This window comes from Amphiprion ocellaris, chromosome 10 (assembly GCF_022539595.1).
Source record: "Amphiprion ocellaris isolate individual 3 ecotype Okinawa chromosome 10, ASM2253959v1, whole genome shotgun sequence".
Classification (NCBI taxonomy): Eukaryota; Metazoa; Chordata; class Actinopteri; family Pomacentridae; genus Amphiprion; species Amphiprion ocellaris.
The window spans coordinates 10,209,560-10,237,395 of NC_072775.1; the positions used below are offsets into that span (position 1 = coordinate 10,209,560).

At 40.8% G+C, this 27,836-nt stretch overlaps 3 protein-coding genes across 7 annotated transcripts; 1 reads left to right on the plus strand and 2 right to left on the minus strand.

Moving 5' to 3' along the window:
* Positions 1–786: 786 nt before the first annotated feature.
* On the minus strand, positions 787–14,388 carry gpbp1l1 (GC-rich promoter binding protein 1-like 1). Of its 3 annotated transcripts, none has more exons than XM_023297627.3 (12): positions 14,257–14,388; positions 11,155–12,483; positions 10,510–10,624; positions 7,876–8,002; positions 5,656–5,984; positions 4,716–4,791; positions 4,404–4,600; positions 4,092–4,235; positions 3,419–3,574; positions 1,722–1,846; positions 1,538–1,640; positions 787–1,420 (listed from the first exon to the last, which is right to left on the minus strand). In XM_023297627.3, the coding sequence occupies exons 3-12, from the start codon at positions 10,567–10,569 to the stop codon at positions 1,250–1,252; spliced, it is 1,488 nt and encodes a 495-aa protein (XP_023153395.2). In that variant the 5' UTR covers positions 10,570–10,624; positions 11,155–12,483; positions 14,257–14,388; the 3' UTR covers positions 787–1,249. The 3 variants fall into 3 exon arrangements, with proteins under 3 accessions (XP_023153395.2, XP_023153386.2, XP_023153404.2); XM_023297618.3 differs by lacking the exon at positions 14,257–14,388 and adding an exon at positions 13,991–14,233; XM_023297636.3 differs by lacking the exon at positions 14,257–14,388 and adding an exon at positions 14,109–14,129.
* On the plus strand, positions 13,446–16,054 carry LOC111587564 (transmembrane protein 69-like). Of its 2 annotated transcripts, none has more exons than XM_035942487.2 (3): positions 13,446–13,531; positions 14,932–14,977; positions 15,073–16,054. In XM_035942487.2, exons 1-3 carry the CDS (start codon positions 13,503–13,505, stop codon positions 15,784–15,786), a joined length of 789 nt encoding a protein of 262 aa, XP_035798380.1. In that variant the 5' UTR covers positions 13,446–13,502; the 3' UTR covers positions 15,787–16,054. The 2 variants fall into 2 exon arrangements, with proteins under 2 accessions (XP_035798380.1, XP_023153345.1); XM_023297577.3 differs by lacking the exon at positions 13,446–13,531 and adding an exon at positions 14,582–14,749.
* Positions 16,055–17,016: 962 nt separating this feature from the next.
* Positions 17,017–22,437, minus strand: ipp (intracisternal A particle-promoted polypeptide). 2 transcript variants are annotated; one of them, XM_023297486.3, is made up of 10 exons: positions 22,342–22,437; positions 21,514–21,936; positions 21,216–21,427; positions 20,811–21,030; positions 20,552–20,707; positions 20,227–20,394; positions 19,991–20,128; positions 19,587–19,709; positions 19,190–19,410; positions 17,017–18,188 (listed from the first exon to the last, which is right to left on the minus strand). In XM_023297486.3, exons 2-10 carry the CDS (start codon positions 21,854–21,856, stop codon positions 17,964–17,966), a joined length of 1,806 nt encoding a protein of 601 aa, XP_023153254.1. In that variant the 5' UTR covers positions 21,857–21,936; positions 22,342–22,437; the 3' UTR covers positions 17,017–17,963. The 2 variants fall into 2 exon arrangements, with proteins under 2 accessions (XP_023153254.1, XP_054870258.1); XM_055014283.1 differs by lacking the exon at positions 22,342–22,437 and adding an exon at positions 22,109–22,248.
* Positions 22,438–27,836: the final 5,399 nt, after the last annotated feature.

Consider the following 27,836-nt stretch of genomic DNA (forward strand, 5'->3'; position numbering starts at 1 on the left):
CACATATAACTTTCAAACTAGATTTAATAGGTTTTGTTTGATTGTTGGGTTGGACACATGAGCTCCAGGGATCTGTTTCTAGAAAAAAAAATGCATCAAATGCTCAGTTTTCTGGATTCTGGTCATTTTTTCTTGCACCAATTTGTTTTCTGTGCATGCATCTGTCTTGTAAAAGTCCTTCTTTTATGCCGTATTTAAGGGGGAACAAATATATGTGAAATTAAACATGTACCATATGGGGACATAGGTCCCTGAGCAGCAGGTCCCAGGCTCACTTCCAAGCTGGTCGGACCACATATTGCATGTTCTCGCTCCTGGGTTTCTATCTTCACTGTCCTGTCAAATAAAGGCAAAAAAAGCCCAAAGATAAATCATTTTTCTTACACCTTTGTAGGCATTATTTTCCCAAATCTGAATCTGACTCACAGCTAAAACAACATGATTACTGGCAGACTTTCCTCCAAAATAAAAGTGTGTATATTCATTTCATTGCTTGTGCATCCTCCTGTAAAAGATGCAGTTTTGGGCTACAGTGTTATTTCAAAGTAAGGCTCTTTATAGGACACAAAATGTATGAAACTAATCAGATTTCATTTCAAAATTAAAGCTAGCATTCCACTGAGTGATTTCAAAAACTCTTTTAGTGCTACATTTCTTATTCCTGGCTGGAGAGGACATAGCTGCCGTATAATTTGTTATCTCGCTATTCAGGATACTAAGAATCAAGATGGCAAAGTGGCATCATTTGTGAGTAAAATGACAATTTAAAACACCACAGTAGCCAGATTCATATTGAAACATATCAGCTTGTCAGGAACCAATTTTTATTAATATCATTAATAATGTGTCATCAGCATCATCAATGAAATGAGTTAGTCTGTTTAAAGCAGAATCAAGTGTGCATTCATTGCCCTTCTTTTCTTGATGAACACTTCAGTTCCACAAAGCGAGGAAGAAAAAGGAAGGGGGGAGGAGGAAGGGGGGAAGGGTCAAACAGGGCTAAGGACTGCAGTGAAGGAGGAAACGCAGGGAAAACGACGTCTGGCGGAGCAGGAATCTCCCCCTTCACTGGGATATGATTGGTTTTTCCCTTGTGCAAGAACGACAACAAAAAATATAATCAAAAAAATTCAAAATGGTGCTCTAAAAACAAAGATGAGAGAGGAAGAGGGGGGACTGCTTGCTGGGATGTGGTGTTGGCTGTTGTGTTGTTGTTTTTCTTTTTTTTTTTTTGTTCCATAAAGCCACGTTAGGATTTGATGCAGTCGTCGTCATCAGAGGTCTGGCTGCTGCTACTGGTTTCGGACTCGGAGCCCTCCTCGACATGCGCCTCCGCCACACTCCTCCAGGGGGTGAAGTGGAGGGTCACACCCCGCGTCCTCGGCAGAACCCCGTTTCTTTGCATGCCGTTCCTCTTCAGCTGCTCGAAGCACACAGGCATGCGGTGAGGAAATTAGGTGCGTTCAATTATTTTCTCATCAAAATAGCAAGCGATATTGCACCTAGTTCTATTCCGGGATTTCCTCTGAGATCTCACCTGTTCAGTTTTAGTCTGGAACTCTCTCAGCTCGTCCTCGGTCAGAGGCAGGAAGTTGTCATCATTTTCTGGGTACTCCTGCCAGCCCATGGCCTTCAGCAACCTGGATAAGCACAGTCATTTTCTGCTTAGCTGACTGTGTGTGTGTTTGTGTGAATGTATAAGGCTGTTGGCGGAGTCCTACCTGTGCTCTGCCTCCAGGGAGCTGGACAGGTGTTCGGTGTCTGAGTCACTGAGGGAGTAGGACAGACCATTCTCATGGCAGACTTCCTCGCTGTAGGCTTTGGGCTCTGGGGTGCTGCTTTCACCCTGATGAAATTCACACACAGAGTCAGAAAGCTGAATAAAATACAGCATCAAAGACATTGAAAACGGGTCTATACTTTATTGCAGGATTTATTTTTTTTTTAACATAGCTGACAGGTATCATAGTTGACATTTTTGCTGTTTTCAGGCCTAAAATCAACATGGCCGCCTATCACCAAACACCACATGGCATTTTTAGAGAAAGACTCTTCTAAATACTATATATACAATTGAATAAAATTGAAAGTTATTTTTAAAGACATTGTATTAAACTTGTTGACATGATAAATCCACACTTCACTCACACACTACTTTATATTAAATAACTCAGAAATCACAGGAATGTCGATGCAAGTGGGAATTTATGCATATTGCAATCAAATGTGGACGTTGAGCCGTGCGTAATGAGCAGAGCTGGAAAAAGAAGGTGTTGAGCTGCTGAAATTGTCCATAGAACTGACTAATGCTGCATAATTATGTCAAAATTATAACCATGATTCATTTGAAACCACAATTTCAATCTTTTTAATAACAACTAATTGGTTTTCAAGAAAGAATGTATTGTATTGCACTTTCACCTGTGAATAAACACCACCACTTTCACTTCCATGTTTCTACAGTCCTGCTAATGTGCACATCTGCATCAAAATAAGACTTCTTCACCCAAATTCAGTGTATCTTTCATCGAGGCAATAAATAAATACAATTGTACTCAAAACTCTTCACTTGCCAAGCAGCTCCTTATAGACAGATGCTACAATTTCTGGATAATCCCTAAACGTCTCACATGCAGGCTACTGTAGAAATTAGCTGAGCATCTAGTCTTAAAACTCCTTAATTAAAGCATAACTCAGACATGTTTCTGATCAAAATTTACTTTGAAAAAGTAAAATAACACATTCTGATGTTACTTTATGCTAGTTGAAACTGTGTTATTTGATGTACAAGGGCTGTTTTCTATGAGTGGAGCTCACATTTGAAACAATATTGCAGTTGATCTTACTTGTTTAATTTTGAGAAGCCAGATTCGTGATCCATATTCCCACAACTGTGCAGCTCGACAACTGCTGCCGTGTTTCTATTTTTGAAACCTCATCTTCTATTTTTTTTGTGTTTCTTTCCTGCTCATGACTCATTTTTCTGTACACATTTGGAGGCTGCATGTCATCAAACTTTGTCTTGTTTAAATAAAGTTAAAAAAAATTAAATAAAACCTTTAAATCAGTAAATCATGTTGTATCAGACAGACTTCTCTTATAGATTAACCATGTAAAAGAATAATCGTGTGAGTTTTCTCTTTATATCAAGCAGCAAATAAGGTTTTGGCATCATGTTTTCGAGTTCATTTGCCTGATTTTACTTTGCAGGACTGCTTTGGGGGAGATTTTTCTCAAAATAAAGCTCCTTTTTGTGTGGACAGAAACTATGGCTCCCAACTTGGGCCATAAAAATGAAATGACACATGCAGAAAATAATCCGGCCATAAATTGACAGTATTTTCTTGCCCATCACTAACTGAAACAACAGTGCAGTTCTGTGTGTAAGTTTGTGAAAACAGGCCAAACATCTGCCTACCTCTCCTGATGTTCCCGGGCTGCTGCTCGTTGTCAGCTCTCCAGTGCCCTCGTCCTTCAGAGCTCGCAGGAACTCACTCTTACGATCCGGACCACGGCGCATCAGCTTCAGCCTTGACGGAGCGATATCTATGGGAGGAGTCGTGCTGGAAGGGTGCTGCATGTATGAAAAAGAGAAGAACAAGATAACGGAATTTTATTTTTTTTTTTTCAATTGAGACATCAATCTGTCAACTGTGAAATCATGTGAACAGCAATTTCAGAGTAGGTCTGAAAACTGGAGGAAGAAAAACAATCTGCAACATTAAAAAGCAGAGCTAAATGTACACTTTAATAAAGATATCTGGAGCATGTTGTGGCATTTGTGAGTTTATGGTAATGGATTACAAATATTTTAACACATTGGCGAGATGACAGAAAGCATGGACTGCTGCTAAGGGCATCTCATTCACAAACCACAAAGACATTCATTTGGTGATTTACCTATACAGAGGAAAGCCAGCTACATAAGTCACACGTGCAGTTACAGTATTAGAAAGGAAGTTTACCAGTTTGCTTGCTGTGAAGTTTATGTTGGCACATGACTGAGTACACTTGTCTTGGGTTAGAAAACTCCTTAACTGTCAGTTAAAGTAAAAAACACGACGCCATTTGTCTTTTTCTGCTGCCCTCACCTCTTTCGGGGTGTTGTGCTGTGGTGCACTGACTGGGGTGCTGGGTTTGGCTGCAGAGATGGGGCTGGTGAAGACTGAATCTCGGCCTGGCATGTGAAGGCCCGACTTTGTGATCTCTCTACCACCGGATTTCCACTGGGTGCTCTGGAAGGAAGAACATCTGTTACAAAAAGAGGCAGCCCAGCACATAGATAACTGCTGCTGACCAATGCAAGGCTCCTTATCTAGTTTCCATAAATGTTTTTTGCATGTCTGCTGAATGGAATCAAACAAGCTGCTGCAGCTAACTTGACACATAACCGGGTGTCATACTTTGGTGGGGGCCACAGCCGGCTTTGGGACCAAGTTCTTGTAGACGCTGGAGCCTGTGATGGGAGTTTTGCTGCCGTTGGTGGGCAGGGCGCCAGCAGTGGCAAACCCCGCAGAGAAGGCAGTGCTGGGGTCCTCCTTGGAAACTTTCTTGATAACCAGCATCTTGGACACCATTTGTTTGCCACTAGGGGGATTTTCTGGAACATAATCAGGAAAATCAATGAGCAAAAATGTCGAGGGTAATGATGAGGAGCAGAACAAAGCTTAAACCATTAACAATCTTTATATTCAAGAACGTAGATCAAGTCTTACCCCACACTCCAGCATGGGGAGCAACTGCTCGCATCTGAGTCCCAGGCTTTCCAGTTGTTTCAGGATTGAGGGACGGCTGAAAAGACAAACAGAAATGAAATATCTCAGCATGCAATTGTTCTTACTTTCAAGTTATGTTTACATGTAAGATCAGAGCATGCTGTTGCTGACATGATTAAATCACAATATAAACATGGAGAGATGACGAATAAAATCAAAAATGCAAAGTGAAAATGTTTCGGGTGCCACATTCTCCACCATTCCTCTAAAAACAGAGTCCCTTTCATAGCTGGCTGAACCTTTATTTAGCAGTTAAAATAGCTCACTGGAAAAAATGCTCCTGTCAAAACAAGAAAAAAAGCTTATTTCAAAGAACTTTTAACTTGAAATAAGTGAAAAAATCTGCCAATAGAACAAGTGAAAAATGGCTTGGTAAGATTTCTTGAAATAAGATATTATATTTAGAATGTTGAGATCTTAAAATTAGCTGGGAAAACTTATTTTAAGCTATATTTTACCAGGATTGTCAGGCTTAGCTGTCTTAAAATAAGCCAGATGTGCTAAAAAAAAAAATTGTAGTTTTTCACTCAAAAATAGATTTTTGCTTTCATGTAACCTCCTAATTTGAGATGTATGAAACTTATTTTGAGTTTTCTTGTAAAATTCAACTCAAAACAAGATAATTTCAAGATTGTTTGACTTAAGATATTTAAGATGCGTTGTCTTAAAATCTTGCTGAAATGTCACTTGTTAAGTGAATTTATCTTCAGCCGAGTTGGATGAGACATTTTGACTAAAAATAAGACAAATAGACTTTGAGTTTTTACAGTGCTTTGCCACTAAGTCAAGGTATTTTATCTTTAAACAGAGCTTAGTCAGTGAAGAACGATGACAAGGTCAGTGGTGCTCTTTAGAGAAAACAACAGTGTTATCTACTCACAAAGTCCTCCTCCACAAACTTCAGCTTGTCGTCCTTGCTGTCTTTGCGTTCCTCGTTAGGAAACTTGTCCTGGTACGAGGTGCCCTTGCGGGGATGGAAGTTACCATTGCGCTGCCGGTGCCCCCCCTGCCTGTCCCTGTCGCCTCCTCCCCGTTTGGGGTGGCGTCCCTGGTGGTGGTGGCTGTCTTGGGCACCCCGCGGAGCTCCGTGCCAGCTGGGTGTTTCCTTCCAACAGGAGCCCCCGGCCAGCCCACCATGCCCTCCTTTGGCCACCCCCGAGTCGACCGAGTCATGCCTCAGAAGCAGAGAGGGCTGTTGCCATCCATCACCTCCAGAAATCATAATTCATCATCATAGTATACGTAAATATAAAGTTATTATACTGTAACAAGAGCCAAATACCAGTGAAATGTGGCTTCGACAGCAAAGGTTCCCTCACAACCTTCGTCTGAATGTCGTAAATCTTTGTCAGTACTTCACAGTGACATCAGTAATCCCTGATGACTCATGCGGTGCACATACTTTAAAGTTTTGGTACAGCCAGTTATATTTTTGAGTTTGAAGAGCTGGTGTTCCCATTTAGAAATGCTTTGCTGGTTGTGATTTAGTTCATTTAATCCGAGAACTGAAGAATTCTTGTGGATGAATGCCATTGTTTTATTTTAACAACCATATCATTACACAGACATACTGCCGCACATCTGGCAAGACGAGCATTAAGCTGCTTCACTAAGTAGAGGCTTTCAGAGTACAGGAATAGAGGGACAACGGAGAAGACATCATTTAAATCTTCTTCTGGGTAAAATAATTATTAACCGTTACTAACAACTTTGGAAAAATTGGAATGAAACAATTGAAAAGCTCAACAGATTCAGATTCAACAAAACCGCAGCAACTTTGTGAATCCTTAGCAACGACTTCACAAGGAGGTAAACTAACAATTTAAAAATGCCATCACACCACACTTATTCTTAGTTCACACAAACAACAGCATGACTAAACATCGAAACAGAGACACTGTAAGTGTAGTTTACGAAAACTGAGCTGCAGATGAGTAAAACCCAACAATATTACAGAGACAAAGAACAGATGTGTAAAGGAGGCTATATGTGACATGGAGACATCACTGCCTCAAACAATGTCTTCAGAGCATGTCCTCAATTATGCCCTGTTTTCATTATCAGCTTTACACCATGCAAGTCCAGCTGATGCAAAAATGCAAGTCATTTAACTTTCTAAGTGCTTCAGTAGACACAACTGGGCATTTCATTTTGTTCATTTCAGTTCTGATGTGTGGATAAGAGATGGAACGTTTTCAAGAACCAGTAAGGGAACTTCAGTTGGTTTCTACTGAATAATTTAGGATAACCATGACCGGGATGACTGAAAATCTGCACATACTTTATCCAAATACTCCCCTACTCTGCCTCATCCACTCCCCCATTACCTCCTCCACACTGCCTATGTAGAGTAGGTGATACGTGGATCAATTCTGACTCTGTTCTTTTATATAATGAAGAGCATTTTTACACTTCTGTGCAAAAAAATCCTGTTAGCAAGGTTAGCATCACCACTACTGTCGCCATGTCCTCTATGGGACGAAATCACCTCATGTAAACAAATGGAAGAACTCCTAAAACTTCCCATCTTAGCATCAAAACTGCAAAGGGTGTTTCTGAATACTTTCACCCTGCAACAGCTCCAATTTGGGTGACCTGAACTGTATTTGCGTGTGGACAAAAACCTAAACGCGTGGACAGATCCTGATATGCTGGGCAGCAGACTTTAATCAAACAGTGACTTTAAAGCATGCACACACAAGTTTTTTTGTTGTCTGATTGCATCTCTTCTCTCTGATATGCATTTCCACTGTTTTCATTCTTATTAATCCATAGAACTTGATGATCATTCAGATTCAGGCAACTTCATTTGTCCCCAGGGGCAATTAAAATCATGCACAAGTCGCAGCACAGCTTCATTCAACTTCCAACTGCCTGGACGTCTAAACTAAAAAAACCTGCCGGTGTTCGCTTTCTACTTTTATCCAACTCTGTGCTACACTGACACTAGAGTGCAACAAGATTCAGTTCCCGAGTTCATAATGGTTTATTTTGTTTTGCTCATATTCTCACAGTTACTTCCCCTCACACAGTTAAGGCCTATAATAAACCACAGAAGCTTTAATAACCAAGAGTGTAACTGGTGTGTGGAGACTGTTACCTGCTGGAGCACGCAGGGAGCCGTTGTTGAAGAAACCATCGGAGGAGTTGTGGCGGCGGCGGCTCACAGCAGTTGTGCCGTCTCTGTGGTGGGGCTCACCTTGTTTGTCAAGGTTGGCAGCAGGGGACTGGAGGAGGAAAGAAAGGGGACAATGTTAGTCAAAGTGGGAAGTTACTGGCGATAAACAGCCTCTTTTCTGGGAAAATCTGTCAAAAGCAAACAGAAACAGCCACTTTACAGGACATTTCTTTTTTGGCTATATTTTATTTTTGTCTTAGAAATATAAATTAGCATAAAAAGCGTCCATACTTCAGTTTCTCTCCCTCTCCATCTCAGAACTTAAATAACCCTGAGTGAAAATGTCACTGTAGGAATCTATTCTTAGCGGAGGAAAGCGAGCAAAAACCAAAGACATCACAGCCGCAATCTTGGAATGCTTCATCACAAGAAATGTGCTGCTGTGGAAGCCAATAAGATCAGAGAGACAGTGTGCATAATTCTCAGTGGTAAATCCTGAAGTTATTGCACTAACGCAGCTGTGTGTGTTGGATGATGTGCAGACTGCAAGCGCTCAGCTCCATCTGAATCACATCTCAGTCATCAGATGAGGTTCAAAGATCAAATAAGATTGTGTTCTTCAGCATATCCCTGCAAGCATCAGTGAGAATTTTTCTTTTTTTTTTTTTTTTTTTAACTTGCAAGACGAAAAAAATCAAGAGGATGAGTATAAACTGTAGCTCCAACCCTGCCAAGTGTATGCAGACTAATCCCTGAAGACAGACGACACAGAGGTGAAGTCATGTGTCAGCAGGACGGTGATTGTGCGCTTGTTTCTGTCTTGACTCTTGATTTCACAGACAGGCCCATCAGCTGAGTAACTTCCTGGCTCACAGATTACACTGACCTCTGAGAAGTCTAACAGACAGTCAGGCAGCTCACACAATATTTGATCTAAACTAAATGCTGGAGATGTACAGCCAGGGCCAAAAGTAAATCAACAGTGGCAATATGACCACCAGAAGCATGTAATTTTAATTAATTTTGTTACTTTGGGTATCCTTTACTCAAGCATAATGGAAGATTTGGTTCACCAAATGGTCAAAATAAGAGGAAAATGCAAAGATTTCTGTCAAATAAGGTAACAGAGCCTTGTGGCCTTTACTTTATCTGGACCAATCATGCTCATTGTGTTCAGAGTCACCCGCTAAAGGCTATTGTGAGCCAGCACCCTGGTTTTAGACCTCTGAATTGGATCCACATCCCAAATTAACTACAGCAGTTATAAAAGCTCTGGTCATTTGTATGGCCTTTGTTGGAGGAAATAAAAAGTTTGTGACATTATCATGCTGTGTCTGACAATTTCAGGCACGTCAAATGGCTTAAATGCCCGTTTCTCGTAAAAGAAACTATGGAGGCCAACTTGGCTTCCTTACCTAGCTGACAAATATTATTCAGCCCATCATTGCTCTCCTGTTAGCCACAGCCCGCTGAATGGAGAACACAATAGCCAGGCTCAAATCTTCTTAAATGACTCAAATATTTGTCTTGAGTTGATCGAATACAACTTCCTCCTTGTTTCAGTGTTCATGATACTGATATTTCTATCTGAGATGTCCTGGCAAAGAAAACCGATGGAATGACTGGAAGAAACTCTTACTTGTGCTGTCCAGCCATCGGAACACAACATTATGTAATAAAAACTATTAGGCAGTAAAAATAATAAAAACCGAAAATGAATGCTAAGACAGCTAAGAATCAATGTTAACTTCAGCATGAGCATGCAAATCCTATCCACAATACTGTTTACGCTTCCCCGTGTGTATGTGTGTGTGTGTGTGTATATATATATATATATATATATATATATATATATATATATATATGTTATTTTGCACTATTTGACACTTTATTTATATTTATTTTTCTTATTTCTTATCAGATCTATCTACCTACCTACCTACCTACCTATGTATTGTGCATTTTTATTTCTTCTTATTATTCTTATTGTTTTGGTCTAAAACAGGTGCGCAATGCATTTCACTGCACATTATACTATGTATAATTGTAAATAAAGGTCTTGAATCTTGAAACCTTGTCAAGTCATGTCACTTTTTCTTTATGCAGCCTAATATCACAAATTGTACAGCATAAATTAAAAGATCTATCAATTCACTATAGACCATTTAGGAAATTTGATTTTCAAATTATAACAAGTTCAACTCCAGCTCCACCAGAAAATATCATAGTCCCTCATTTCTATCATCCAAGGAGCAAAAAAACAGCATGAATCCATACAAATTTTGTAAAGTATGGATGAAAAAAAAGCACAATAACTCCATCGTATCTTATTTTAGTTCCTTGAGTGGTTACTTGTGGGTATTTTATCTTTTTCATAGAGAAAAAAAAAATTTTGGTGACCCTCTGCTGAACCATGCACTAACTACACTGTCTTTCCCTGAGGGCGATTTGTCACTGACCACACAAACGCACACACTCAGGTGTACAAACACTTGCACTAGAAAGTGTGCGTGCAATGACTGTGAGAGATACACTTTCAAGCTCTGTCTGTTGCCGTTTCTTTCTGCGGTCAGCTCACATACAAACATAGCGTAACACACAATCACACAGCCCTACCTTGGCAGGCTGGGGTGTGGAGAAGTTAAGCCAGGCAGGGACAAAGTCATGCTGCGCCATTTAGGTCCAGTGTTTCCGGTCAGTGGATCGAGGCATCAAACCTCATGGCCAGGATCTAACAAAAAGAAAAGAAAACAGGAAAGACATTTTAAATATTTAAATTCTGCAATTGAGAACACAGAAGCATGAATCTCTGACATGGAATCAAAATCCTTTCCATTCCCATCCCTCTTTGGTTTCATGTCTTTCAAGTATTTTGTCTGCCGTTAGTAATTTAGAAATTCACTGTGTGATAGTGTCCCACAAGACAAGTCAAAAAGAGTCCTATTCTTAGCAGAAAACAACAAAGCTCGACTCACTGCAGCTGTGCCTGTGAAGATGATAACTGGTTGACAGCCCGTATGGAAAATATCTTGCGCAGCTTAATACAAGTATTATTTTGCAGTATGTCTATTTGATAAATTTACACAGCTCATTGTGCTAGATTTTGGTGAAATTTCTAATTTGACGTCCATGTATGAGGCAGAGAATTTACATTTTTCCCCCACAAAATGCTAAAAAAAATAACTATATCACAGCAGCTAATTTCATGGCTACTTAGCACAACCATGCATGTTTATCAGTGAGGTGAAGCTTTAGCATTACCCCAGAGTCTGTGGCTCTGAAGTCCTCTGCCTCCTCTCTCGGTCCGGCTGGGCTCGGTTCCTCAGGCCTGTTGGCACTGATCACAGAGTGTGTGCACTGACAGACGGGGAGCAGCACACCGACCACCCCTTCTCCACCTCCACCAGGACAGTGCAGCCCCTTTCCCCAGAGGCTGATCCCTTCGTCCAGGGTGAAACACTTGAAGATCTGTCAAACGGTTGCAGGAATGATCTGGAATGGCGATCCAGAGAGCCAGCCAAGCAGGAAGCAGATTTTAAAGCTGAAGCACAGAGGTCTACGAGGGAGAGATTTTCCTTCTCCAACCAGAATCCAGGCAGTTCTTGTGACGGTCTCCAATGAATTCTACTGTTTCCAGTATGGGGAACTTTATTCCAGTCAGATTGGGTCCTTCAATATATTTGAACCATTTGCTCTTACTGACATGAGTGAGACTCAAAACCTGATTGGAATGAATGCTGATTGGCTAAAATGAATTGATCTGACAGGTGATTTGTCCCAATGGTGAGGAAGAGCCAGGTTGTCTTATTGTTAATATTAGGAAACAGTCTGTGAGAGTTGTCTGCCCTGAAACATGGACAGCAGTTTGTGCAGCAGTTCCACTTTGACACCAGATGGGTGAGAGAGACAGGTGTTGTCCTGCCACACTGTGTGCCAGTATGCTTTTGTGTTGACTCACCTTTTACCGAATCATTTTAAGATCTGCCTAAACGCATGCAAAAAGAAAAATTAATTCAGAGACAGTCTTTTACTGGCAATGGAGCTCACTGAAAACCACTGCTCACCTCATTAAATTGGTGAAAAGACTGTCTTAGTTTGAAGAAAATAATGCTTAAATATTCAAAGTCACATGACAATGAAGGAAGTAAAGCCCTATGTTACATTGCCGTCATTTTCAGTTTTGGTTAGTGAAATAGAGATGCAACTGGATGATGCATTATAATGCTATTTCTATCTTTGTATGTTTTACTTTCACATTTGTAAGATGCCCATTTAATTATCTGCACGTTTTTGACTGAAGCAGATTTAGTATGAAGCTCTGATTTCATAGATATGCAAGATATAACGTCAAAAGGTCTTTGTGAGAGTCCTTTCGCAACCACCTAACTTGTCCAAAAAGAAATCCTCAAGAGAGCTCGATCAACTTCTTTTCCTCAGGGGGGGAAAAAAAAATATCAAGCCTTAATCAGCATGCATCCAAAATTTTCTTTCCTTCTTGAATGTGTTATTTCTCACACAGGAAATTTTAGTGCAGCTTTCGGTTTTCTTGCTGACGATTCACAGGCGTTCTCGCAGAAAAAAAGACTGGGCCTGGAACAAATAAAAGCAATGTTAGTCTTCATTCAGAAAACTCATCTCCAGGTTGAAAAATACACACAGTACTTAAACTCACTTGGCACTGAATTGAGTAAACATTGCTTAACTAATACAGATTAGAAATCTATTTTACCAAAGATGTAATGATCAATTTTTGGTGAAACTGTATGTTTAGTTTGGAGGCTGTATGTTGTGATGCTATTTGGTTAGAATCCTCATATTGATAAGATCGTGGCAGTTCAAAACATTAAGCAATATGACACCACTCCTTCCAAAACAACCATGAAGTTAAATAAACACTCCTCTGTAAGCGATTTACTGCAGGGCTGCTGCATTAACACTTTTGCAAAAAGGGTTAAATTGGGCTTCCAAAATTTAAAAAAAATAAGCAAAACCAACTTTCCCCTTCATATCTACACATTTGTGTTACTGTAAATAGCTAAAGCATAGAATAACAATTATGAAATAAACTCCTCCATCACTGAATACCCTTATCAGAGCCCTAAAATAGCATCCAATTCAAGAGACAACTAACCCCTACAAGAAAACTGCTTTTGACACTTCAAATACATTTTGAAAGGTATGAGAGAAGAACCATGTCGATGATCTCAGACCCACTTCGTGCTGAAAACTGGCTTTTTAAATAAAATTGTGGTGGCTTTTCTGAGTGAAATATTTATATCAGTGTAAAAATAACATGAACACTATCTTCCTCAGCTCTTCTCCCCAGAACGCTGCACATCTCAACAGGCCCGGCAGTGGCTGTACTATTGAATGACGTTACAATCCTAAATAACAATTATTTCCTTCCTACACTTCCTTCAAACACGTGTTATAATGCAGCTGGATACCAAAACAAAAATAAACCATCTATGCACAAACTCAGAGCTACCGTGGGCTCGTTAATGTATTCCCACTGAACTATTACGTAACAGCTCAACATCAATGAGTTTGCCACGGACACGGGCTACAATGCGCAGCAGACATTTACTTCACTGTGAAACAATACCCACATGAATGATGGCAACACAAATACTGCCAGGTGTGTACAGCACTCCCTTTAACATTACTACACAGCGAGGGGAACCACTGTGTCCACAGACACTGCAGCAGACCGATTCAACACAGCAACGTTACACACACGTTTCGACAAGCTAACTGGCACAATAACGTAATGGATTAAAGTGCACGGAAATGATTTTAAAAGCAATGTGGCCGCTTACAAGTCAACACTAATCTCTAACTAATAACGCTGTCCGATCTTGTCCTAACTCCGCTGCTAGCTAACTCTGCCTAGTTAACTACGGCTCACGTTAGCAACTGCTAGCTAATAGCTGGCGTTACCTAGCCTGTTAAGTAGCCTGAGATAACCATTTGGCATGTGAAATAAAGTAGCACGGTTAGCTGGCTTAGCTTAGTAAAAACGCATTTATTGCGCTAACGGTGCCTCAAAATGCCTATTTAAGCAGCTGTCACGGATATACAATAGAGGTAAACAGACCTGGCTTCGTTGGAACAACACAGTTTCAAAATGGCTACCTTAGCAGCGGCAGCACACATTCATCAGCCTGCTAAGTGCTAGCCAGCTAACTTGCACTGTTTCATGACGATACCGCTACCTTGTGATGAACAAGATATTCGCAGATGGAGAATCGTTCAAATACACATAAACTCTGCAAAACTCTAGTAGAATTACACCTTCTCGCAATTATAAACCCCTTTAATAAAAGGGCTATCGATGTTTGTTTGGGTTTTCGGTGCACTTACCACTGGCGGTGGCACTGAGGGATTCGAACAGCCTCAATTGTGCTGCGTTCAAGGTCCGTCGTGATTATGCAACTTATGGAGGTTCCGAAGTGTTTTTAAATCCCAACTGGCTGCCAGTGGAGCTTCAGTTAAACACCTTTTGATCTAAATATACTCATATGGGTATACATGAAATTATAACGTGATATTTTTCAGAATTTTACAAATTACTTTCAGAGCAAGGTGCTGATATAGAAGGATTTTGCCACCTTGAACACAACTTAATACCTGCCCGCCACCGACAGGCAAACCAGTCGATATCAGAACGCGTCTAGTTCAGCTCAAGATTAGAAGGAGACAGGCGTTTAATCGAGCACCGACAAAATGCCAGCAAGCAAACGACCTCTAGTTTAGGCGTTTATCGTTAAGTTTGCTGCTATTAACTATATATTATTGTACGTGCAGTGGCCTGGGTAGACCTTTGAATGAGAAAAAGTTAAAGGATAACGGTTAGGTAACTGCATCATCTGTGTTTTATTGGCTGTTACAGTAGGTTAGCTATGTATTGCATCAGGTTGAGCAAGTGGCTAATAGAGGTTGAATGCTAGCTGGTTATATCATAGCTAAAACTAGAGTGCGTGTGCTATGGTGGTGGTGTTTTATGCATATTATTAACTGACAACGTGTCTTTTTCAGATTTAAAATGATTAGATTTGCATCTGGAAAACGTTTAATGTCTGGGGTAAGAAGAAGAGAAAAGTTAACTGAGATTAAACACAGCTCAGTGGTGCTGTGCCTAAGTGTTAATGCCTTTTCCTGTGATTGCTGTGGTCTCAGGTTCCAGTATGGGGATGTCTTCAGCAAATGCACAGAGCACCAAACTACTGCACAAAAGCTCAGCTGCTGTTTCATCCTCAAGCCTCCTCTGCGTTTATGGCATCCAGACCAGCCTCCAGCACCAACAGGTTGTGGAGCATCATCAGGCCTGTGAGCTGGCATGCTTCTCGTCTCTGTCACGGGGATTCACGAGGCACCTCAGAGAGCCACGACAGCAAAGAGGGTTTTAGCTTGAGGGCCCTCACCAAGGCTCCCAAACCGGCCCTGTACCTCGGTTTCTCTGGGCTCATCCCCTTCCTGTCTGCCCCCCTCCTGATGGCTGCCACTCAGTCCTTCTATCCTGAAGTGGCGTATGCTCAAATGGTGTACGGAGCCTCTATAGTGTCTTTCCTTGGAGGGGCGCGCTGGGGGTTTGCCATCCCTGAGGGCAGTCCCGCTCAGCCGGACTGGATGAACTTGGGCAACAGCGTGGTGCCGTCGCTGGTGGCCTGGCTGGCACTGCTCTGCAGGGACAATATCACTGAAGGCGCACTCATAGTGATCATGGGACTGGGTCTGTCGCTGCATTACGACCTGACCCTGCTGCCTGGCTACCCCGCTTGGTTCAAAGCCATGCGAACAATCCTCACTCTTGTTGCCACCTTCTCACTGGTGGCTACACTGGCACTGAAGGAATTCTGTCCAGAGAAGAAAATCAAAGAGATGCAGAAGTAATTTAGCTTGGTACTTCAAGCCACATGGACATAATAAACATGTAAACTCAATGGAAGATCTGCAGACAGTTCTTGCTGTGCTAGAGTTCATACAACCAATTTTGCTACTTATATAATAAAAAATATAAAACCAGAATTTTGAAAATGAATAATAGCAGTTTTTGTAAGTTGCAAAACTGAAAAGGAATTTCCAGGTCACAAGGATGTACATTAAAATAATGAAATGTGGGAATAAACAGACTTTGAGGTCGAAAATTATTATCAGAAAACATTTGTAGAATCACATTCTTTGCTTTTTGTTTAAATTTGACATAACAGATGAATGGTGGGATGATTTGCATACTTTCCTTGTTACCCAGCTCCAGACTGATAACTGTCGAAACAGCAGCTGAAAAATCACTTGTCCGTTGGTTCGTATGTGTTTCAAGCTGCTGTTTTAGTTTGTTAAATATAAATGATAGAGTTATGTGTTATTAATGGTAATAGCTCCAAAACATTTCCCTCAAGCTGTCATGTACAGATGTTACATCTTCCTGTATCACAGACTGTGAAGGCAGAATTTTATGCAGCAAACCTGCAAGAAACAACTTCTGAAATCCAATTATTGAGATGGATCTAAACAGTCATGAATCCAAATAGTTTTTACTGGACAGTTAGTGTAAAACTATGAGGATGAAGTTTTGGCGGCAGAGCTACAAGCACACATTTTTTATGGTCTTGGAAGTTTGCCACATAACACACAATACCAAACAACCTTGGTGCTTTGGAGTAGCAAACTTCAGCCAAATGGATAAACTGAGAGCCTAATAGAAAGAGCATTAGAGTATTGATGACAACAGATGGACTGCACTCAGGATGACACTTTTTAATTTAATGAGGAGCTGCAGATCCACTGAGATGTACGATGTGATATCACAGCAAATGTTGCTACTATTGTTTGCTTATTTGCATAGTGCAGAAAGTCTTTTCTTCTGCAAGCTCACAGTTTTTGTTGTGCTTTAAGTGCAATCTCAGTGGAGACTCCTTTATCCTGTGATTCATCGTCCTTACTGGGCCAAAGACTGTTATTGTATAATATCTGCCATAACAGACACAACATGCCATCAGTTAGTAAGTCAGAGAGGCATGTAAAAAACTGAGTAGTAGTGATGTTTCCACAGAACTAATGGAGGAGTTGTTCAAATTTTACCTTTACTGAAGGAGGGGTTGTAGGTTAACAATAAACCCAACACACACAAACACTTAAGTTTATTAAGTCTAAAAAGCAACCAGTCAAAGATGCTGCTGTTGTGTAACATTATGTTGTTTGCAAAGAGATAACCGCACAAGTTAGAAAACACTAACTGTGCCACTGCTGTCGTGTTTCATTATCATCAGAAGAAGAAAGATGACACTTAACTGTAAAGATGGTAAACAGACTTCTTTGAATCATTAGATTGAGTATGTTAACATCAAAAAGTTGAAATGTAAAGTGCCACTGGAGTGAAATGATAAATCAGTCTGTACTTGCTTGAATTGAAGAGTAAATAGTGACAAAGAGGCACTGGTATTTACACTGATATATATACAAAAGTCATCCAGTGGAAACATCGTACTGATCACTGTACTGCTGTAGTAAGAGTAGCATGTTGTTCAAGTTTACAGAAATCACTAACCATGAAACTTAAAAAGCCATAAGTTTCATTTGGTTCCATTATTAACCAGGCTCAAGTGGTTTGATAAAGTAGTAATGCAAACATCTCAAGCATTCCATTGAGAAAAAAATCCAAGTAAAACAAACTAAAAAAAAAAAAAAACAGTGCTTTCACATCATAGCCAAGAACATTACTGTCAGTCCACACAGGACTCTGACACTTATCAAAAAACTTCAGTTCATCAAAAATAGAAGTCCTCCATTGTGAAAAACTATCCTTATCATCAGGATAGGCTTGTCTTCAGATATAAATCAGTAAGGAAAATAAACGTGTTGTCACTCAGTGTAAGCAGAGGCTGTTTTGGCAGTTTCCAGTACTGTCATATTCATGTATCAAACATCCACGTATAAATAACAGAATAACATAAAAGCCTATTTGAGACTGAAACACACTTTTCTATGTGTTCCTTAAGGTGCAGCTTTTCTGCAGGTTATGCAGTTCTGGGATGATTCAGGTGCTGATACCGAGGTTCACAGTTTGACTGTCAGAGCACAGCCAGTCCGCCGTCGCAGCGGCTGGTGATCATGTTGCCGATCTCGGTCCAGGTATCCAGGTGAGGGTCGTAGATCTCCACTGAATCCACCGTCACAGGTGCAGAGAAATCCCTGCTGGCAGCTCTTCCTCCGACTGCATACAGCAGCCCGTTGACTGCTGACACTGACACACCTGCACGTGCAGTGGACATTGGGGCCACCTCCACCCATTTCTCCTGTGGGGAGAATGTTACAGTTTAGAACAGGGGTGTCAAATATACGAACCGTGGGCCAAAACCGGCCCACCAGAGGGTGCAATCCGGCTGGGACGACTTCGTATAGTGTAAAAATTACAGAGAAGACATTAACTGCAAATTGTAAATTTGTAAAATTCTGAATTTCCAATCATTTCTAGACCTTGACAAGTTGTTTCATCATAAAGTAAGATACTATATTGTTCATTGTTCTTTTGTCATTTTGTGTCTCATTTTTGTAATATTTTGTCTTTTTGTTGTTTTTTGTCTTTTTTCATCTCACGTTTTTGTCGTTTTGTTTCTCGTTTCTGTCATTTTGTGTTTAATTTTGTCTCACTTGTGTTGTCTTTTGTTTTTTTCTTTTTTGTGTCATTTGTGTAGTTTGTCTTGTTTTTGTCACTTTCTAACTTTTTTATCAATTTTTTTGTCTCTTTTTTTTCTTGTAGTTTGTCTCATTTTTTGTCACTTTGTTTCTTGTTTTGTCGTTCTGTCTCATTTTTCTAATATTTTGTCTTGTTTTTGTCTTTTTTTGTCTGACTTTTGTCGTTTTGATCATAAAGTAAAATACTGTATTGTTCAGTTCCAGATACCTGTGACTAAAGGTTTTGTTCCTTTGTAGATCCACTGTGATCTGGAAGCTGTAATGTGTTAAAGATAAATTGAAGCATAATGTTATTGAAATTTAATTTATATTTCTTAACAAATTTCTGGTTGTTCGTAATATTTTGTAAAAAGATAATTCCTTAAATGTGAACATTTTCATAAAGTACTTTTTGGTATTAAAACAATGGAAAAATTTTGAAGTTGTCGTTATTTATAGGTTAATATGCTCTGATTTTACTGGTCTGGCCCACTTGACACCAAATTGGGCTGACTGTGGCCCCTGAACTAAAATGAGTTTGACACCCCTGGTTTAGATGCTATTTATATAAGAGTCAGTAAAAATTAAGTTAAGATAATTTCCTCGTCTTGAACAGCTTTACCTCTTCAGGACAGTATTTCTCTACTGTCTCCAAAGCACCCAGTGCTTCATTCCAGCCGCCCACAGCGTAAATGCAGTTATTCAGACAGGCGACACCCACGTATGCCCGACGTGTGACCATGACGGGCAGAGCGCTCCATCGCCGGGAGATGGGATCATATACCTCTGCTGAACGTAGCTCCATTCCTTCATCACTGATCCCTCCAATCACATAAATAAATCCTGGACAGAGAAAACTGCATTTAGCTTTGCTGAGTGTTTAGGTGTTGAAGAGAAATACAGATACTATTTGCATGTGCAGTTACATTTTTGCTGTAATCTCACTGCTACATGATAAATCTGAGCAAAGTTCTTAGAAGTTGCACCTGATTATATAAAATAAAAAAGCAGGAGCTCACCCTGTAGTTCACAGCAGCCAAAATAATAGCGAGGAACTGCCATGCTGCCAATGACCTCCCACTTGTTCTCCTCTGGGTCGTATCGTTCCATAGTCTTCCCAATCTCAGAGCCGATCCAACCACCTACAGGAGCAGCAGGCAACAATCAGACAACATTTTTTCTCTCAAGTATTCCTAAGACGCTGGGTATGAATTATTGATTTAATTGCACTCACGAAAATAAAGTTGCATTACAGAGCATTACATAACCTCTCCAAAGACAACCACAGAGTGCCTGAGTCAGTAAAACTGCCACTGAGTTTTTCTGTTACCATTCCGATAATTTCCTTAAAAACATTTAGACTGTGTTGTCTCACTGCATTTAAAACTGCCTATTTTAATATAATAACAGCTGTGGTCTTTACCAAGAGCGTACAAAGCGCCATGGCAGGGGCAGACGCCAACTCCACAGCGAGGAAAATTCAGAGACGCTACCGCGGCCCACTGCTTTGTAACTGGGTCATATCTCTCTGTGCAGTCAAAAATCATCGAGTCCTTCTCCCCTAGTGAAAAAACAAAACATCATTCCTCGTCAGAGTTAGTCACTGAAGTTATTCTTTTAATTTAAGGTCAAAATCAAGCACAGTCCCAGTTTTCTCACCTCCCACTACATAGATCATGCCCTCCAGGACTGCAACTCCCAGCCCACTGCGGGCCTGATGCAGGGATGACACGGTGGTCCAGTACTGGTTGAAGGTGTCAAAACGCTCTACGCAGCTTAACGCCCGGCTGTCACTCCAACGGCCGCCCTGCAGCCGAGTGTAGCCTCCTGACAAGAGGACACAAGAAAGAGTCTGTCGTCAGTTTCATGAATGAAAGTTTCACTGCTTAGATTTAGAATAAACAATTTATTTGGCATTTCTATTATAACATTTCTGGTGCCACCTTCATTTATGTCTTTCAATATTAGATATGTGCTACAGTACCTATGGCATAAAGGTATTTCCTGGCTTTTCTTCTGGGTCTCATCTTGGCTGGTTGGAGCTGACTGTACATCTTATTTTCTTTGGGAGACTTTGTGACTTCAGTGTATTCCTTCAGCAGAGTCTGCAGTGCCACCCGCAGGCTGAAGTCAGTAATACCTGTGTTGAGAGACAAAATGACAAAAAATGGTTTAGTGTTCGCGTTTGTTCTTTACAATGTGTAATAATTTAAAACAACGTATCATTTTTACATTTTCCTCACCCTCTATGTACTTGAACAGCCTCTGTGGAGAAAGCAGAGGAAAGCGGACTGGTTCCAACACTTCCACAACATGTTTTTTCCTCTTCCCCACATCTTGGAGAACCCAGTCCATTGCTGCAGTAAATACCTGGTACTCATCCTCAATCCTCAGCTCCTCGCTTCTTAAAAGTCTCACCAACTGATCCTTTGACAGGCCCCTGAACTCATCTGTGACGCACACCTAAAAAGAACCAGTTCATAGAACAATCTGTAAACTTCAAACTTGAAAACTAGCTAAATGATACAAATACAGCACTAATATGCACTGATCAGTAAGTATATCCAGAGAAGCAGGAAAAGTTAAAAGCAAATCTAGAGTCTTGGAAAACATATAAAATGTGAAAAATAAGCCTTGTGCATAGATACCTCCAAGAAGTGAACATGGATATAATTCTCAGTAAATTCCAGCATTTCCAAGCAGGCAATCTGCTCCAAGAACTGAAAGATGCCCACACAGTTGGATGGGTCCATGTGGCCCTTAAGAAACTCCCCACAGATGGACACCACCTCGTTCAGCTGAAGCATGTCCGCCGCCACCATCAGCTCCTGAACGTTCTCCACTGTGACGCTGATCACTCCTGATCGGAAAGAGCACACAAAATGCTACAAAGTTATACTCGTTTTTAAAGAATACGATGACAGAAATAACAGGATTGATACAGACCTGTGTATATGAAGTCCAGCAAAACCTCAAACACTTCAGTGTCCACCCCGAGGATCTGCACTTCGTCTTTATCCGCCTCCCTCATCCCACCAGAGAACAAAGCAGAGAAGTAGGGGCTGCTGGCGGCGAGCACTAATCGATGGACCATGAAGACCTGACCGCCGACCTTAAGCCCCACATCACAGAAGTCAGTGCGGAGTCGCATCTTGTTCATCTGGGCCAGAATGAGTCTGGCGTAGCGGTCTGATGCCAGCAGGGCCTGCTCAGACACCTGGGTTGCCATGGCAGCTGCAGCATCCCCACCACTACTACCAGTGGATGTTGACACAGACATGGAGGACATGGCAGCTGAGGCAGGTCTGCGTTACCATGGAGGCCAGTGTCCTCAAACCCTCCTCTCTAATGAGTCTCAGCATGAAACGCCTGAAAGAGAACACAAGCATGAAAACACAGGGTCTCTGTGAACTGTTGTGTAACACCAAACTTTAGCTTTATCTTAAAGAGATACAATATAAACATGCAAAGGCTGTTCTCTTTCGTCGTTAAACAGTAAGGCATGCTGAAGCATTTAAACATAAGCCTCTGTCCGTCTCACCGTCGCTGTATTAGCTGTGAAAACACACCTGCCCCCGCTGTTAGCCAGGCATGCTAGCTCTCGGGCAGCTCGCCAGGACGGTTTCAATTATGATATTCAAAGGTAAGGAGGCCAGCTGATCTAAGACAGCTTTACTGCTCGACTATTTCCTGCACAGGCTGTCAACTCACAGAGAATTGAGGATATGTAGAGAAAAACGCCACATTGTTTTGCTGTTTTTAGCTGCGACTTACCCGTAAGTTTACTGATGAGGATGCGAGCAACTTCCGTCGCTCTGCAGGCTGTCAATCCTTTTTTCCGGATCGACTACACCGGTCTGGCCGTTGAACCTCCAGCCATGACTAATAGATCGCCGATGACGTGCTGTCATTTCTGCGTTTTAGTATCGTTGATGTAATGAGTCTCGTTGCCCTTCTAGAGCAGCATTTCGTTTAAATTCCACAAAATCATGGCTTATTTCGTAATTATTTTTGCTTGTTTTCTCATTTTTGGCCATTTCTCACAGAAATTCACTGCTGGTTTGGTCTTACACACGACGCCAGGTGGCAGTGCTGCCTTTAAAGAAGCTGCTGCCTAAATAGAAGTCCTTGACAACAAGCCACAGAAGCCTAACATGTAAATTATCTTAGTGTTCTTACCATTTTTGCCCCTGGCAAAATGGTAATTTTAGATTGCGTTATCCCCCAGTGTTGCCTGTAACCTCTTACACTGGAGATTTGATCAACCTTACATCCTAGCCTGCTCTTAGACACTGTTACTGGGTAGTCCAGCTAGTTTTAATCAGTAGCTTGGGATCAAATTAGTTTAAATATTATGTTGGAAACCTGTTATTACACTGAAGAAACCTTGACCCGTTAAACCTGTCTCATGAAAAACGCCTCTAAATTGCAGTCTGGGTCAATCTGGGTTACTAACTGTAACAGTCACTAAGATTACCTGCCACACACCTGAAATACAAGTCCTGTCACTTGACCTGTATTTCCAGCTATTTCAATGTGTCACTGAGCAGCCAGTGGTGCACAAGAGACTCTGTGGTGACACCAATGCTGGCCAATTAAAACTCGAAGGTAGTCATGTGCCACCCTGTAGTCTACACCCTTGGCTGGGTTTCCCCTGTTGCTGGCCTGTACTGTTAGATTTCATGTGTCTCCAGTTGCCCCAAAGGCCATCTACTGTGGCCATTATCTCTGCTGAACAATTGGCTTATTGGATACAGCTTAAATGGACTTTTAGTGTCTTTATATACAGTCTACGTTCTTGGTAAGCCAATATAATGAAAAGCTTACCCTTTGAACTATGAGCTTTGGAAAAAAAAGATCCATGTCACACTAATGCTTTCTGTCTTTACAGTGAAACATCCTGGGAGAGATTTGAATGTCTAGACTTTACTGAAGTCACAATGTGTAATCTTGAACAAATTTGTAGATTTTAATGATCAAAAACCAAATCCATCATATTCATTTTTTTTTCTACTGAGCAAATGCTTTTACCTGTTATTTCTGCCAAGTAATGTGGTATATTTCTTCATTTAAATACACCCTTAACTTGCCTACATGTTTATCAGCAAATGAAACATATGAAAACCAAAAAGACTAACATATTCTTCATCCTCCAATTGTTTAAGACAATAAAAAAGTGGCACAATTACTTGGCGGTTTCCACACAAGCCTAAGTTATGTGTTAATCACATTACTTATTTTTAGCAGTCGTCAGGCGATCTGTGCTGTTTTGCAATTCAAGAGCCTCATTAGTGTTTTATTGAAGCGTGACAACAACCTCAATCAACAGATGGCACATACATGTTCTGTACAAGTTCAGCATTATAATATGTCCATCACAAGTTGATAGACAATTCAATCAGAAGTTTAGATTTTTCATTTTGATGCCATCACTAGTGGCAGAAAATGAGTTTCTGCTAAAAACACTAATTTCGCCTAAATGACAGAATTTTGTGCATTATTCCCAGTATTATGCTGTATGTATTTAATTTGTCACATGGAAATGTTCACGTTTCTTTGTCTTTTGTTCTTCTTGCTGTTGCCTGGGGAGGTGTCTCTTGTAAAACTGGTTTTAAGGTTTTTATAAGTAGGTGAGATGTTAAAATGAATATAAATGTGGTGACACAGACTTTTTGTGGATTCTGTTGTAGTGTGATTATGCTTTTTTAAATTTTTTTTTTGTTGGTCTTGGCTGTAATCTCTCAGTTTTCTCCTATAGTCAATGTTTTTGCTTCTCGTGAGCATCATCATTATTTTCACTGATCGTTATGTCTCACCACTGTGGTGAGTGTTGCTCCCAGAGTTTCCCATGTAGTGGGAGAAAAAGTAAATAGTGTGAGGGTCATCCTATGGAAAGTGGTCACCATAATTACCATTCTGTTTTAAGTGCAGGGTATGTCTGACTTTTTCATCAGGGTTGTAGACGTCACTTTTACCAGGAAAGAAAAACATTGTGAGATGAAATGGACAGATTAAGGGTTCAGATGGGAGTACATAGTGTTCTGATTTTACTGATTGAATCTAACACAAAACAAGTAATTACTCCATGGTGGTAGTATTTCTATAATGTTGCTAGAAATTGTACTGTAAAATCCCTATTGAGTGGTGAGGTATGTGTATTTTATGTCAATAATGCACATTGACTGTTGTAAAAAAATGTACTGCAAATGTTATCTTGTCTACATGTTTGCTTTGACGTTGGCAGACGAGGCTTCTGTCCTTGCCTGACAGGACATGTGAACAGTGTAACCCTTCCTTATCTTGTCTAAGTTCACCACCTACAGTGTGTATACAGTATTAGCCATTTCTGATTTGAACTCTGAAGCTTCTCTGCCATCTGCACTTTATCTGGTGTCTGCCCATCCTGTGCCACATTAATTTGCTGGCCGCGTGCCTGCTGGTTCTTTTTTAATCTATTTGAGAGCTGAACTCCTGCAATGAGATTGTCCTTAGAGCTTGAGGGACGTTGAGGTGCTTTGGCGAGGATTTTTCTTTCCCTGTGAAATCGCACAACATTAGACGTTATGTTAAGCTATGGTAGTGTTGTGCAATTATCCAAAAAGGAGAGTTATTATTTTAGAGTGGTGTCAGCAGCCTGCTCTACCTGTTTAAAAAAGGTGGGATTATCGTCCATCCCTGCCTAAGCTGGTATCTACAAATCTGATTTGGTGGTGGATCTGGATTGGCATTTCTCCTGAATGGTTTGTCAACAAGCAGTAGTATGTTATCCCTAAGCTGACTCAGTGTCACCTCCGGTCTCAGTGTGATCTGAGATCTGCACTTAGATTACTGAGATAGGCCAAATATGCCAATAAATGATCATTTTCCAGAAGTAATGGTGTGCTGCATTTGTTTTTTGCAAAACAACAGTGAATGCTACATCTTATCATTAACTTTTTTTTTTAAGTAAAATCAGAGTTTGTGGTGGCTCAGAATGAGCCTTTGAGCGATGAGAACACACACCAGTAAGCTTAATCCACATACAGTCAAAACAATGAGGCTTTGTTACTTTGTTCGATAGAAATCCATGCATTTTCCAGTCATCTTTGATCACTTGATTGAAAAAAAAACTCCGATGCTCAAGTAAATGAAACTCAAATTTGCAAAACTGGTTAAAAGCAAAAACATGAAAGAAGCAAATCACTTTTATATGGAAGAAAACACTGGAACATTGACTTGTTGTGTGTAAATGCTATGTTTTCTAACATAACTAGATGTAAAAAAGGCACATTGGTACATAAAAGGGCACCAGAATGCAGAAAATTAAGTATACATGCCTCCCCCAGTGTTCCAATGAAATTTACCCACACAGATTGCACCTTATTCTAAACTGATTAGATTCTGAATGCACATAGAACCATAATCTTCTGTTTTGATTTCATTAGACGACACAGAGCAGTAAAGCAACAGACCTCGGGGCAGGGTTAAACTAGGCCACGGCGAGGACATATGGCTTAACAATCCCATTATTATCCTTAGTGTTTTGATGAATCTGTGCATTATTGATTATAGCATTTGTGGTTTTGTTAAGCCACTGCTCCACAATTAATTCACTCTAAGTAATCTTGCATATTGTTATTTGATATTTTATTTTATGGAGGAATTAAGGATTTTAAGGGAAAAGGTCCCTGAAGAAGTTTATATACTGAAGCTGTATATATGTTTACATACAACTGCACTTTGAGTGTATATTTTGCACCAGTATAAGCCATTACATTTTTTATAAATGTTTAAAAGTGTTTTGGTAAATCCAGAAGTGCAACATCGGTCACACTACTGTTTTTATAGTGCTCCTAATACCCCAAAAATGCTACTCTGACAACAATAACCTAGTTCATTGTTCTCGCTGTATTTTAATATTTTTAAACTTGCACAGTTTATATTTTACTTTCTAAAAGTTGTCTGAGTGAACGGACCTACGGGATTGCTGCAATGACAACACAAGAATTCTGTCTATCTACAAACTTTCACAACATAATTTTTCAGACAGAAAAGTGCATAACCATAATTCCTCCAGGCTTGGAAACTATTTCTACCTTTTCCGTGACCTTAACAGTGACCCGTGAACCTGATAGCTCATTTGATATATACCTGTATATACACAGCAACTATGGCTAGTTTGTGGTGGTATCAAAGAAAATGTAGTTCTGGAGTGTTTAATGGTTCAGTCTGAAGCCTACATGCTGGTTGGCAGGCAACAGGATCTCTTGCCTTCAGCCTATAAGCCAGCTATAATGTGAGCTAGTAAAAAAGAGAACAGAAAAAAAAAATCCAGCTCTTATCGATTCTGCCTCCAACATAGCAACTGGTCGCTGATTGGCTGAGGCGCGGCACGTTCCCGGCCCCTGATTGGCTGCCCGGCCAGCGTGAAGCTGTGGAGTCGGACGGAGACAGAGGGGAGGAGAGACGTGATTGGCTGAGGCAAACTGAAAGCGAAAACCTCTTTTTCTGAAAGCCTGCTAAACAGTTGATGGTGTGTGTATTTTAGGCGTGACTCCAAAGGTAATTCGTCCTGCTTTCCCCCCTCCTTCCTCCTCCTTCACCTCCTCTTTCTCCTCCTCCAGTCAGGACTTATTTAAATTGAGAACTATAAAGCAAAAATGAGATGAATTTAAACGAGGGAGTGACTGAGGTGTGCTGACAAGGAAAGAGAAAGGAGATGGGGGGGTATGTGAATGACAAAAAAATAAAGATGTAGGGGGGTTGGGATTTTACATAGATTAAAACTGCTGGGAGCAGAGGGAGCCAGAAGTGAGCAGAAACTGCAATAAAAGCAAATAGCTCTTAGGAAATTGCCAGGTGGGAGCATGTTCCAAGTTAGAGGGAAATGTAGAAAAAGGCCTGAGTTGACCTTTTGCAGCCTTCATTTTACATACCATCCTGCACAGGAGGGAGAGAAATGCACTTTCTGAGTACTCTTTCCTGTCCCTCCTCTTTTCCTGCCTTGTCTACCCCACACATTTTCTCTGCCCACTCTCTCCCAGCATTTCGGACAGCCTCAGGGTGACTCAGCTTCGATACACTCTGTCCTATCTATCTATGTAGCCACACTGCATCTGGTCAATCCTGGCAGAGCACGCATGCCGGCCTGTTCAGCGGCTCTCCATGCTGACACAGGTAAGAGGGAGTAATCCGTGGCCTGGAACTGAGGCTCTCCCCCAGTACATCCCTGCCCTCTGCACTTCATTAATCCTTACCTAACACAGACCTTATGCGATGCTCCAAAGAGG

Coding starts and splice junctions, on each gene's coding strand:
- gpbp1l1 (XM_023297627.3), bottom strand. CDS start 10,569: ATGGCGCAGCATGACTTTGTCCCTGCCTGGCTTAACTTCTCCACACCC. Junction 8,003..10,509: donor CCACACCCCAGCCTGCCAAG/GTAGGGCTGTGT, acceptor TTCCTCCTCCAG/TCCCCTGCTGCCAACCTTGA. Junction 3,575..4,091: donor AGCACAACACCCCGAAAGAG/GTGAGGGCAGCA, acceptor TCATACATGCAG/CACCCTTCCAGCACGACTCC.
- LOC111587564 (XM_035942487.2), top strand. CDS start 13,503: ATGAATGATGGCAACACAAATACTGCCAG. Junction 13,532..14,931: donor GGCAACACAAATACTGCCAG/GTGTGTACAGCA, acceptor TGTCTTTTTCAG/ATTTAAAATGATTAGATTTG. Junction 14,978..15,072: donor GAAAACGTTTAATGTCTGGG/GTAAGAAGAAGA, acceptor CTGTGGTCTCAG/GTTCCAGTATGGGGATGTCT.
- ipp (XM_023297486.3), bottom strand. CDS start 21,856: ATGTCCTCCATGTCTGTGTCAACATCCACTGGTAGTAGTGGTGGGGAT. Junction 20,708..20,810: donor GCTGTTCAAGTACATAGAGG/GTGAGGAAAATG, acceptor CTCTCAACACAG/GTATTACTGACTTCAGCCTG. Junction 19,411..19,586: donor TGGCTGCTGTGAACTACAGG/GTGAGCTCCTGC, acceptor TTCTCTGTCCAG/GATTTATTTATGTGATTGGA.